The sequence below is a fragment of the Botryllus schlosseri genome, chromosome 14 (assembly GCF_051294905.1).
Source record: "Botryllus schlosseri isolate E-star chromosome 14, Bs_hap1, whole genome shotgun sequence".
Classification (NCBI taxonomy): domain Eukaryota; kingdom Metazoa; phylum Chordata; class Ascidiacea; order Stolidobranchia; family Styelidae; genus Botryllus; species Botryllus schlosseri.
This window is the reverse complement of record NC_137249.1, coordinates 2,395,386-2,407,943: the sequence shown is the minus strand read 5'-3', so window position 1 is coordinate 2,407,943 and position 12,558 is coordinate 2,395,386. Positions and strand designations below refer to the sequence as shown.

Below are 12,558 nucleotides of genomic sequence, written 5' to 3'. Positions count from 1 at the left end.
AGACTGCTTAGAGTCAAGTGTACCTGTTTGATGCTGGTGTGATCAGACTAGATGACCTTCACGGTCTTATCGATCATTCCTATCTAATACCGAATACTGTGCAAGCATATTTTCTGTACCACCATCACTGCCGTGTGTTATGTATTTTGGTTAGATTCTGAGCGAAAAGATGACTTTTTTTTTTTAGTCATCCACCCGGCAATGTGGAGAGTAAAACGGTATTTTGAGCTCTGAGCGGCAGGGATGACCTTTTTTTTACCGGTTTTTGAGAATTCTTCTCCAGTTTTGCATGTCTGAGATTTCTGAAAAAGTGTCCTCTTTTTAGATTTCCAAAATATGGTAAGCCTACAATAATCGTCACTTCGTCTGATAATATTGATATTTAACTAATGTTCGTTGTTCACTGCACAAAGGGTTTTTACATCCTACATCCAGCCAGAGATTGAAGAACTTGTTGACAACTTTGATCGACCACAGATGTCTGATTGACTTCAACATATATTAAAGTAAATTAGATTGACAATAAATAACATTTATTCCTTGTAGAGGTACGGCCGTAAATACGCGAGTAATGTATCGATTCTGTAATCCGGCCCGCTAAGTAGGCTACTTCATTTTCCCATATCTGGCCCGCCGACCGGAGAAGTTGACCGCCCGTGGCATAGGGGGCCAGCAGTTGTGGAGTACTCCTGTGAAGGTGGTTTTCAGACTGTATCTATGATAACGTCACACATGACCGCCTCGCCGCATGACGGCAAGTGTAGTAGCACGTGCTCAGTCTTTCCGTAGTCGCCGCATTGTAAACAGGGTCCTTTGTCGTTCTTGATTCTAACTGTCATTATTGTGATCTCATATTTAGAGTATTTGCCAACGTAATTTTTAACGATATGCTATAGTCTGGGTTGTTTGATCGCCATTCTACAATACACGCAAAGGGAAACTTATTGTGTCCGGACTATACGGTATGCAGTCAGTTAGGAATTGAAGTCAGTTATACTCTCAGCGATTGCTCCAGTCCAACTATAGATAACTAACCTACGGAGGTTAGTTATCTATAGTCCAACTCGCCGCCGAGTTGTATCAGTCTCTGTGAAGGACTGATTGTGTTGTCAACAAGGACATAAGTTAAAAATTATGAAAGCTAACCGATCTCGATATGGATCGAACCTTACAAGCCGTTGGTCAACAAGAGTTGAACAAGCAGCATATCGACACAGTCCTGGAAAGTTCCAGAGTCGCCTACGAGAAACCTAAAGACGCTTTCTCCTCCGCCATACAAAATGCGTCGTCTATTGAAAACGCTGTCAAGTATTACTTCGAACTATGCAGTAAACTCATTGACGACTTCTACGGATTAATCGAAAAAGCTAAAATGAATCCTGCTCTACAGGAGAGCGTCTCGCAGATACAATGACTGTTGTTTACAGTCGTACAGGGTCAGCGTCAGGCTGGTCGCGCCTTCCAAGATTACCGAAAAGAGAACGTAAACTCTTCTTCCGATGTCACCCTTGACTACATTAAGCCTCGAACTTCAGAGATACCTGCAAGTCTTCATTCTGTCACATCTTACAAAAATCATCCGCAGCACGCGATGCTAGACTGTCAATCGAAAAGATAAAACTCGGACAAGAAGCAAGAAAAGCTACAGAAAAAGCCAAAGAAGCTGGCATCGAAGCTACAGAAAAAGCCAAAGAAGCTAGCATCGCAGGAGAACTTGAAGAAATTCTGAAGATCCTCGAAGCTGCCGCAGAATTGGCAGCTGCCGAGGAAGAAGAAGTCTGATGTCGACACGCAAGCTGAATTATCAGCAGACTGGTGGATGACGTGGCTCCTGCCAGATCGAAGATATCTCGGATGTTCGGAATGCTCACCACCAGCACGACGGTCAGCGTGAGCAGGCCAGCTATCACGGCGAGGTGACGGAACCATTTGAAGACTTGTGGGTCCGGGAAGAATGTTGTGATGATCGTCTTGCGGCACGGGTAGTGAAGCGAAGGCGTTCACAGTGTTACGCATATGAGCACCATGATTCTTGATAATATAATCAGAGGGTCGGTGGGTATAGCATCGCTATACGTCAACAGCAGTTCGGATTTGACCTTGTTGTAAAACGTTAAATATCCGAAACTCGCGCTGAGCGTGTAAATAAAAAAGACCGGTGAAATAGACACCCAGGCAACCTTTTGCATTTTTTTCGTGGATGGCCTTCTCAATTCTTGATGAATAGAAAGCATAGACGCGTGGCACATGAAAGCGAAAATCATTGTCAGAACGGCGTAGGCGCTGTTTCTGGTAACCCGCTCTAACTCGGCTTGGCAAACTTGCGGTTCCTCTTCCGTGATATTGCTCAGAATTTCCGTCGTCTTATGCAGTGCACTGAACGGGCAGGGGAAAACGAATTTCTCGTAGACAACAGTGAAGGTAAACAGAAGCATACAAAACATGCCGAACGTGCTGGAGTACCCCAGAAACCGGATGTCTTTCAACGAAGCGAGGGGTACAATCACGAACAGGACCACGACTAACATCAGGAACCAGCCTTGCGTAAACCAAGCATCCATAGCTTCATCGTGTTCCCCCGATAAGACGGACGTTGAATTGGCCAATACTCGCACCAGTTCGGGCGTTTTTTGATAATGAACACTTAGCTTACCATCGCTCCTAGACAATGGAAGACTATCATGACACTGGTGAGAATCTTTCCAGGACGATGGTATGATCTCACGGCGAGCCCTTCGTAGGATTTCTCTCCAGAGTGCTTGCTGGTAATCAGCAACAGGTTAATGGTGTAGCCAGCAAGGAAAGCTGTGATTAGCAGCAGCACGTAGAACAAGATAACGCCGAGGTTGTTCATGGTGTCGGCCAAACCGAGGATGCCACTCCCCAAAATAGCATTCATCAAATTTAAAACAGACAGGCAGAATGATCTTCTGTCCTTCTTTCTGTCTTCACCAATAACATGAACTTCACCATCCCTCTCCTTCGTATATCCGGCTGTCAAAAGGCTCCTGTGAGTCGATAGGACCGTCTTCCAATTCGAAGGTTTCCTCTGTGGCATCACCCATGGTATTGGTTACCTTATCGGAGAGCTGCCGCTGTGTCCCTACTGGGCCTGTCATATCTGCAAACAACGATGTCCCTCCGCAGGGACGCAGAGACCTGTTACTGTAAGTGACAGTCCGACTTCCTGTGTCCCTGGTTATGGCAAACTCGACATTTCTGGAAACTCTGATGCCGACACGCAAGCTGAACTCGACGATTCTGAAGACTCCGACGCCGAGACGCAACCTCTGTCCAACGTAGAAGACGCTGCGCCTTCGCACGCCACAAACATACGTCACGAAATGTTTCCTACCAAGAAAACAAAAACCGCCAAACTGTCCTACAATGCAGGAGCTGCCGAGAAATCGCTGGAAAAGCAACGTTCTAAATTTGCGGGAGAACCCGAGTTCTTTCGAAAGTACACTAAGAAAATCAACAAGTACCTACCTCGGTGGTACGCTCAAGCCGTTCCGCCGGACTTGCTGCCTTCCTCTGAACGAACAATCAACCCGATTCAGTTCCGTGCCCAACAACGAAAGATGCTGAGCAGTCGCAAACTGCAACTTGCCGCACTGCAGTGTTGCCAACTCCGGATGGAAGAAAATCGCTAAAACTGGTGTCAAAAATCGCTAGATAGCGCTAAATATTGAGAAAAAAGCGCTAAAAAATAGCGCTAAATCTGCAAAAGGTGCTAAAGGTGTTAAATTGAACCATTATATCGATATATTCTTCTCAGCTATATTTTACTCGTCTGGGGCCAAAGTCACTTATCATATTTATAGTTCATAATACGTAATAGTCATATCTAAGCGGGACAAAACGGCAGTGCATTTCGATAAAGCAGATCGCTTTGCGCAACGATCGCTATACCGTGAACATTGACCAGGTTTGCAGGCATAACCGCTCACTATATCAGCGTGCCTTACTCGATGCGTCCGTGAATACGTGATGCGATGTACCGTGGTTATGCGCTTGACTTCTCTAAACTGTGTTGGAGTTGGCCTACTTGAACACGACATGCGACTTGACACACGTGGACACGACATGCGACTTGACCCGTCACAACACGACGTTGAAACGGTTTGTTTTCCACTATAAGTAGAGACCTTAAGAAAATAATCCGAGGACCAACCCGGTGTATGAAATGTAATTAATCTGGCCTTAAACGAATGACCAGACATTGGAGCGACCTCAAAACAGTCCCCAAAGTCTGGAAATCGGCATTGATAAGAACAATCGCTAGACGAAATTGGTCATTGTTATGTTCATTGTGTTGCGACGGTGCCATTGTTGGAGCAATAATGCCGGTTTTCAGACTTTGAGGGCTGTTTCGGGGTGCATGGTTCCATTGTCCGGACAAGATTTTATTTTGTATTTTCGAAATCACTGCGACACTAACTTTCGATTATGGCCATTGGCCAATTATATTAAACTTCAGCGTTCAAGTATAGATAACTAACCTACGGTAGTACCGTAGTAGTACCGTAGGTTAGTTATCTATAGTTCAAGTCGCCAGTTTTAGCACTGCCAACTATGCTACTTTTAGATTACTCAGCAAGAAGAGACACTGTTTGCCAATGCGTAACCGCCAGGAGTCGCGTATCTACTACTATCTATCGGCAGGTAGTAATCTATAATTATATATCATCGGAGTCCGCACTCTGGTGACCGGTAGAGCCAATGCAGTTGTCAGCCAGAACTGATCTTTAGTGGTTATTTTCGGTAAAAAAAAGCGCTAAATAATCGCTAAATACTTCTTCAAAAATCGCTAGATTTATCGCTAGGCGCTAGATCCATATTTTTTGGCGCTAAACCGGATGAAAAATCGCTAGATCTAGCGCGAAAATCGCTAAATTGGCAACACTGTGCCGCAGCCGTGTTCGGCAACAAACGTGCTACAGACGTTGTAAAAGATTTTGTAGCGGTCGCTGCAACGACTTGTTGCAAGACACGCTGGTATGATGCTTGATTGGAGTCGACGCTACGGCTACAGTTCCCGTTGTACGCACTAGTTGACTGACTAATGGCCGCTCTGAATACTCTTGCAATCCTGATCACACACACAGATCAAAGGAGCTTATGTTTCGCCACGGGGGCGGCTATGTCAGGTTGGTTTTCAGACTGTATCTATGATAACGTCACACATGACGCCTCGCCGCATGAGGGCAAGTGTAGTAGCACAATAAGCACATGCTCAGTCTTTCCGTAGTCGCCGCATTGTAAACAGGGTCCTTTGTCGTTCTTGATTCTAACTGTCATTATTGTGATCTCATATTTAGAGTATTTGCCAACGTAATATTTAACGATATGCTATAGTCTGGGTTGTTTGATCTCCATTCTACAATACACACAAAGGGAAACTTATTGTGTCCGGACTATACGGTATGCAGTCAGTTAGGAATCGAAGTCAGTTATACTCGCAGCGATTGCTCCAGTCCAACTCGCCGTGGAGTTGTATCAGTCTCTGTCTATGTATTGGGCTCCAGTCCAACTCGCCGTCGAGTTGTATCAGTCTCTCCGGCCCGCTAGGTAGGCTACTTCATTTTCCCATATCTGGCCCGCCGACGGGAGAAGTTGACCGCCCTGACTTAGGGGGCCAGCAGTTGTGGAGTACTCCAGTGGGTTTCTACGTGTAATAATCACTCGAGTGGGTTTCTACTTGTAACAATTACTCCATCCTCCATGGTTTGTTTCATTTTTAGACCATTTCCACTTGTGAGTACCATGAATTCTTTGACCAACACTGGTAATGGGTTCCGTTTTGTAGATACCACAAGAAAAATATATAAGCCTTCAGAGCCGACGCCATGCGCAAAAACATGAGTATATTTCACCAATACGAGATATGCTTGTGTGTACAGATAACCTAGGCTGGTCGCTTTCTTGATTCTCCCGCCACCGAAGTGGACTCGCTGTCGGCAAGAGGAAAGATTCAGGGAAATATACAATGAGGAGACTTGCCAAGGAAAGTGGGTTTGGCTTGGGATGTACCTAGAAGTGGTCACCGATAAGTATAACTAGTGCCTTTACTTTTTCGGAGTGCTTGAGTTTTTCCGACATGCAATAAAGAGATTATGTTTTAGTCTACTTCTATACTTTTTTCAGGGTAAACTATAAAGTAGATTTGAGGTAGCTTATGTTTACATCACTGTCATGAGTGAAATCGTTATTGCACTTAGGGAAAACTGCCCTTAAAGCGTGGTAACTAAATATATTTTCAAAATCACAGCTATATTTGTAGCGTGCGTTAGACACCTCTGGTATAACTAGTAAATGTATGCGACCCCTCGCCCAATTCTACTTTTAGAAAATATTTACTCGGGTACTTTTACCACCTCTATTTTATACTTCCACTTGAAGTAGTATAGATATGTGTTTGAAATCGCAACTCTACTTGCAATTGAAAGAAATTTCCGGTTTTGCATCTACTTCTAGCTCTGATTAACTGCTAAATAAATGCGCCCCTCGACCAAATTTACTTTTATATTGACATTAATTCAAATTCGAGTGCTGTTTGGAACTTTATTTTCTACTTCTGCTTGAAGCAGTTTTGACATGTGTTGGTAATCGGCTAATCGCTACTACTGTAGTTGAGCAGCAATTTAGGACGGTAGGCCTACTTCTCCTTCTACTTGGGAACTAACGCTGCCTATTTTGACCACCTCTGGGCATCCCCTTGCCGCCATTCGCAGCCCTATAATCGTTATGTTGACTTGGGTTGCGTGCGATTTCTGCACACTATTGTACGCGGGATTCCGGTTCGTAAGACCGGGCGTGCGGTAGCGTCTTTATTCGCAAAGTATGATGGGAACGTTGTCGTCCCGACGTTGCCACAGCATTTCTCCCGGAAAATCCACGAGGTTACGGCGCCGGGCCCGTATCAGAATCCCGACAAGATTGCTTGATATTTTAGTGTACCTGAAAAGATAGATGGATTCTATTTGCCACGCCTGTGAAAATGAAGTACGGTCTAGGATGCCGAATGGCCGCAATGCCTTAGCACACAGTCGACACCTGTAGGAGTAATCACAATGTTGGCTTACTAATACAGTGAAAGAAATAATTAGGAATACTAGACTACTAGTGATATACTGGGAAACTGTTCCATTTGGATACATCACAACAAATAGGCTACGCATAACTTAAACACGGCACAACATTCGCTGTATAATATAAAACGCATGTGAAAACGAGTTTGATATCATCATTACAATCAAGGTTGCATTTAAAATAGGCTTACCATACGTCCTCTTTCAAGAGGATTTGTCCTCTTTTTTGACTTTTTTGAAAGTGTCCTCGGAGGACGCCCTTTTGTCCTCTTTTTTGAGATTTTGTCCTCTTTTTTAGGATTTAGAGCAGATTTAGAGCAAATTGCGAGTGATATGCCACATAATAGCACAGAAATGAAGCTCCGACGGGTGAAAAACGGTGATTTTAGCTCTGTGCGAAAAGATGACTTTTTTTTTTTTTTTTTTTTTTTTTAGTCATCCACCTGGCGAAGTGGAGTAAATAACGTTATTTTGAGATCTGAGCGGAAAAGATGACCTTTTTTTTTTTTTTAGTCAACCGATCACAAAGTGGGTAAAATTAACCGATTTTTGAGAATTTCACTCCGGTTTTACAAGTTGCAAATTTCTGAAAAAGTGTCCTCTTTTTTGATTTCCAAAATATGGTAAGCCTAATTTAAAACAAACAAGGCCTTTGTTTAAAACATGTTTTTCTGAAGCCATGAAGTCACGAATACTCAATTGGAACGTCATAGTGGATTTACGTTGACAATTGAGAATATCTACGTACTAGCGTTGGGACCCCGGGATCCCGGGTTTTGAAGCAATCCCGATCCCGGGATTGGTCCCGATGAAATCCCGGGATTTGTGAACAGCATCTACCAAGGCTTATGTAGCGCCATATCTCTTATTTTGGTAATAAAGCAGTGTCACAAACTCGGCTGATTGTCTAGAACAGTGGCCTCAAACCCGCGGCCCGCCAAAACTGTTTTTGCGGCCCACGTCGGCGTTTTGACTTTTCAAGCATTCGACAATATTAAACTCGAAAATTTCAGATTTGGGATTTGAGAACTTGAAATTTCATTCTGAAACCACTCCAAAAACCTGAATTACTATCACACATCAAACGCCAACTAGCTGCTAAATTATAATGCGACAGCTTTTACGATGACACGATGCATTTGACGTCTCGCATGGTTTCTAACTGTCTATATAACTCTTCATGTCGCCAAATTATGCCAAGCACAACAATATTTTTTAAAAATATTGAAAAATATGACTTTTTCGTGACAACCGTGAATATTACAATAGTGTATTACATTTTCACAATGTGTATGGAATGCTAATCTGCAAGGTCCGACAAAAAAGGCGTCCTGGGAAATACATATTATACCCCTATTTGATGCTGCTGCCCGCCGCGTCATCAAAAACTACGAAATTGGCCCGCGAGCAAATTGGAGTTTGGGTCCCCTGATCTGAACGATGATACTCTTGATGCTCTTATGTTTTGCGTCAATTCAATATCACAAGGAATAAATGTTATTTGTGTAACTTGTATGTGTATTTTACTACTTTTCTAATCCCGGGGAATCCCGGGATTGAGGAGCGAAAATCCCGGGAAATCCCGATCCCGGGATTTCAAATTTGATCCCCAAGTCCCAACCCTACTACGTACTATAGATGTTGAACCGACTATTTTGAAGGTTCCAACGATTCCATCATGTATACGTCCGTTATATCTGGTGATAATTGTCCGTAGGCTCATGTTTTTTTTGGAAAGTACACAATTATGGCATGATTTTACAACTTAGAAAAACACAATTGTTTTTTTAAAGGCCTTTGTTTAAAACACTGTTTAAAGCATGTTTTAAACAAAGTGTTTTAAACAACCATTTGTTTTAAATGCAACCCTAATTACAATACTGTGTGTATATCGTGTGTACGGTGTACGACAGATGTCAGCACGCGAGATGATTTTTCATGACACGCCAAATGATTTGACGCCCACGACATATTATAATCATATTGCAGAACATGCAACATAAGTTTTTAAAATGGAAGAAGCTCGTAGACGACCAAAAATTATTTCGTAAATGAACATAAAACAGCACCTTTAGGACAGATTTTCTTTTTCTTTAAATTTTTTCCGCGCTTCGCGCGATAAACCGGAACCAATCTTTTTCTTAAATAGGAGGGACCCAAAAATGTATGTAGGGTTACCTAATATCGCATGAGGCCGTTTGAATGCTTTGGTCTAGGGGTGTGCACTGTGGAGCCTGTGGGAGCGCTGTGCTACAGCATTTCGGCGCTGAGATTTTTCACGCTAGGAAGCACATGTTTCAGGCAACATGCAACTCGGTGCGCTGTCTGCGCTGCCAAAATGGTTGGCGGCGATAAAATCTTGAAATGAAATAACCGCCGCATGTTGGTCAAAACGTTCGACATCGATATGTCCACTGTCCAGGCGCCGAATGGTCCGGAGCTTGAGCCGCACGTATCAATTGAGACCCGTGTCGAAATGTGAATTTGGAATCGTGTGCTGGACCAAAGTCAACCTTTAACGCTTCACCGCGATCTTTGGAGCTTTGTAGGCAAATCTAGCGTCAGACCCAAACCAACCCTGATGTGACATCAAGTCGACTTGTGTGATACAGGGATGATGGGCACATTTGTTCGTCATCAGTCCAGATCATCGTAACATCTTTGATGGGCCTGTTACTTATTGGCTATGGCACCGAACACAGTAGACTTGGAAACGACCAAATCAACCACAGATGATCAAGCATTACGCGACTAAAATTAAATGATGCAAATATTACGTACATTAAGCGATATGTCTATAGTTCTGCAGCGACTAAAATTTATACCCTTCGCGACCAATACTGTAAGAATGACCGGCGTAACCGACGCGGTTGCCAGCTGCAGAAAAGCGGTTGGTAGGATTTCTTGCTTGCAACGCTACATATGACATAATTAAAAATGTTTGGCCCGCCAGTTGGTAATACTTTGAAATTTTTTGATATTTTGGCACACTGCATACAAAAGGTTGCCGGCCCCTGGTGTACCGTCGTCGTACATCGCCTACATATAGCCCTACTATTAACTACACACGAGAAAGTGAATGTGGCTACAAATACAGGATATATATTCGATAGTATAATTCAGTTTTATGATCAGTTAAATTGCTGAATTCAACTGGTAGATAGGGCAGGGTGAAATCGAGTACAGAGTGATTCGATTCTCAATCGAATATTACGCTTCGAATCGAGCCGAGTATTCGTTATCGCGGCCGTCACAACAGTACGATTGATGTGGAAATTTCAAAGATGCATCATTTAGGCGACATCAAAGAACCGCCAATTCTATATTTGGCATTTTCTGACCATACCTTATGTCATTGCACTTTGTTAAATGATGTGGGTTGATGACGGCTTTCACTGTCATTTCCACTAACGTGTGTAGCTCTAGATTACGGCACCAATGTAATAGAAAACTTTTCTGGGCGGATGATTTTTATACAGCCGGCAATGGTGCCTTGAAGAATTGGGTCGCTGGTTTTGATTTTTACCTCTCGAATAAATTCCCGAACAGCACGTATGAATCGTGCGTGTCTTCATCGGTGGTCACCATCGACCGCACGACGAACATGAGCATGTCGAGCTCTTTATCGATATATTTCCGAGCCTTTTCCGCTCTCGCAGCCGCTGTGCCGACGGGTTGCGCGTAACCAGGCTCTCCTTTCGTCCATTTCGGGCGGTTTGCAACTGCGAAAAATGATTGCAAACATCGTGGTCGTTTCAGAAGACTTTGGCAACTAGATAATTCTAGGTGTCTAATTAGTGTTAGACTAATTAATGTCGCTAATCTTATTTTAATATAATTTGTGAAATATTTCTATACTTTCATTTAAATACTAATCGAATTTCCAGTTTTCGTCACAATGCTCCGGGAGAACTGTAGGCTATAATGCGAAACGAGCCAAAATTGGTGTACGGCCCTTTCCCATTCTCGTGCTTATTTGGGTGAACTCTGATTTGATATCACCTGAACTTGATTTTTGGTGTATTTCATTCTAATTCGAAACTGAATTCGATTTCTAAGCTTTTGCGAATTCAGTAATTCTAATTCTAATGTTATTTGGAAACAACTGTGTACAGTGTGCAGCTACCATTATAATTCTAGTCTAATTTGCGAAGAAGAAAATGTTCTAGTTGTTAAGTCAAACTCTGCACAGTGCACACAAGACCAGTCGATCCGTCGGTACGGATGTCGCTAGTAGTCGCTGTTTCATATGCGCATCGCGGCGTTTCATAGGCGAACTGTACCTTCGTATCTTCCAGAGAATGGATTAATTTTCTGTCTTTCCACAAAGTCGTTTGTATGCTGATCCCACTTCTCCGATAGCGATGTAACTGTGCTTGCTTGCACATCTGATTGTGAATTCATAATCAACATTACGTATGTGCTACAAATCAGCGCCAGATCTGCTCAAAAAAGTAATTGAACTGTCGTAGGCGAAATGTAAATGATGTTGATGTTTACGCCATTGACATTCTCGGAGCCAAATATCGGCCTGGTTGCCCGAAAGATGAGCATGCAACACAATGGAAATGAATATTTAAGTATTATATACTTCAGCAATTTATAATCTTATAACTATAGGACGATTTTTTTGACATGTCAAAAAAAGTCAAAATTGGGTCAAAATACCATGGGTAACTACTGGAATTCTTCATAGGCCCAGACTTCATTAAAATAAAGTTTTTTCGTGTAAAAATTTGTCAGTTTTTGAGGCAAAAAAGTTTTTTTAGGTGAAACTTCTTCGTAAGGACAGACAGTTCCAACCAGAATTGAAGATAAGTAGTAAAATTCTAACATTATGTGGGAAAACACCTAATTTACAAATTTGGTCAAATTTGGTCAATATTAAGATTTTCAAGGTAAAAAAATGTCAAAATTAAATCTTCCGTTTTTAGGTCAAAAAAATTGCCCTACTTATAACTAACCCCAATCCTAGCCATAGTCCTAATCCCAGCATAAACCGACATGTTCATGTGTCTCATGTTATTGTGTGGCAGGCTAATTTGTGATCTGTCAATTAGAGGTCGACCGATTATCGACATGGCCGATTGTCGTGGCCAATATTTAGAGCTTTCCCGATTATCGATATCGGCCTATTTGTATTTTTTTTTAAATTAAAAAATTTTGGAAATTCAATGCTCCGTGTTCTCAATCTCAATAAATCGACGACGCAAATTGCGATATATGACAGATTTACCCTTGTAGGACGAGTTTAACTGGGTGAGCATGCAGAGAAACTATGCTTCCTGCATCACCTTCTACCTTTTCTGGACTGATCTGCAATTCTGTATCATATTTTGCTTTTTGGGTTATCGCAAATTTCATCGAATGTGCACAATTAAGCAATAATTCTTTTAAATTACAGTTTTCTCGTTTGTTTTTCAGCTTTCTGTGGCATGAACAAGTGCCATCTTGCCCGATATATAAT

General features: G+C 42.4%; 1 protein-coding gene and 1 pseudogene across 1 annotated transcript; both read right to left on the bottom strand.

The window, feature by feature from the left end:
- Nucleotides 1-1,559: 1,559 nt before the first annotated feature.
- LOC145455966 (putative sodium-coupled neutral amino acid transporter 6 pseudogene) lies at nt 1,560-3,091 on the bottom strand (annotated as a pseudogene).
- A 2,743-nt stretch (nt 3,092-5,834) lies between these two features.
- Nucleotides 5,835-12,152, bottom strand: LOC145456160 (actin-binding Rho-activating protein-like). The gene is made up of 3 exons (XM_080334220.1): nt 11,375-12,152; nt 10,618-10,813; nt 5,835-6,960 (listed from the first exon to the last, which is right to left on the bottom strand). The coding sequence occupies exons 1-3, from the start codon at nt 11,502-11,504 to the stop codon at nt 6,831-6,833; spliced, it is 456 nt and encodes a 151-aa protein (XP_080190346.1). The 5' UTR covers nt 11,505-12,152; the 3' UTR covers nt 5,835-6,830.
- Nucleotides 12,153-12,558: the final 406 nt, after the last annotated feature.

What these genes read in the sequence shown, in the direction of transcription:
- LOC145456160 (XM_080334220.1), bottom strand. Translation starts at nt 11,504, where the DNA reads ATGTTGATTATGAATTCACAATCAGATGTGCAAGCAAGCACAGTTACA. An exon ending in ATTCTCTGGAAGATACGAAG is followed by an intron (nt 10,814 to 11,374) that starts GTACAGTTCGCC and finishes CATTTTTCGCAG; the next exon opens with TTGCAAACCGCCCGAAATGG. An exon ending in TTCGGGAATTTATTCGAGAG is followed by an intron (nt 6,961 to 10,617) that starts GTAAAAATCAAA and finishes CTATCTTTTCAG; the next exon opens with GTACACTAAAATATCAAGCA.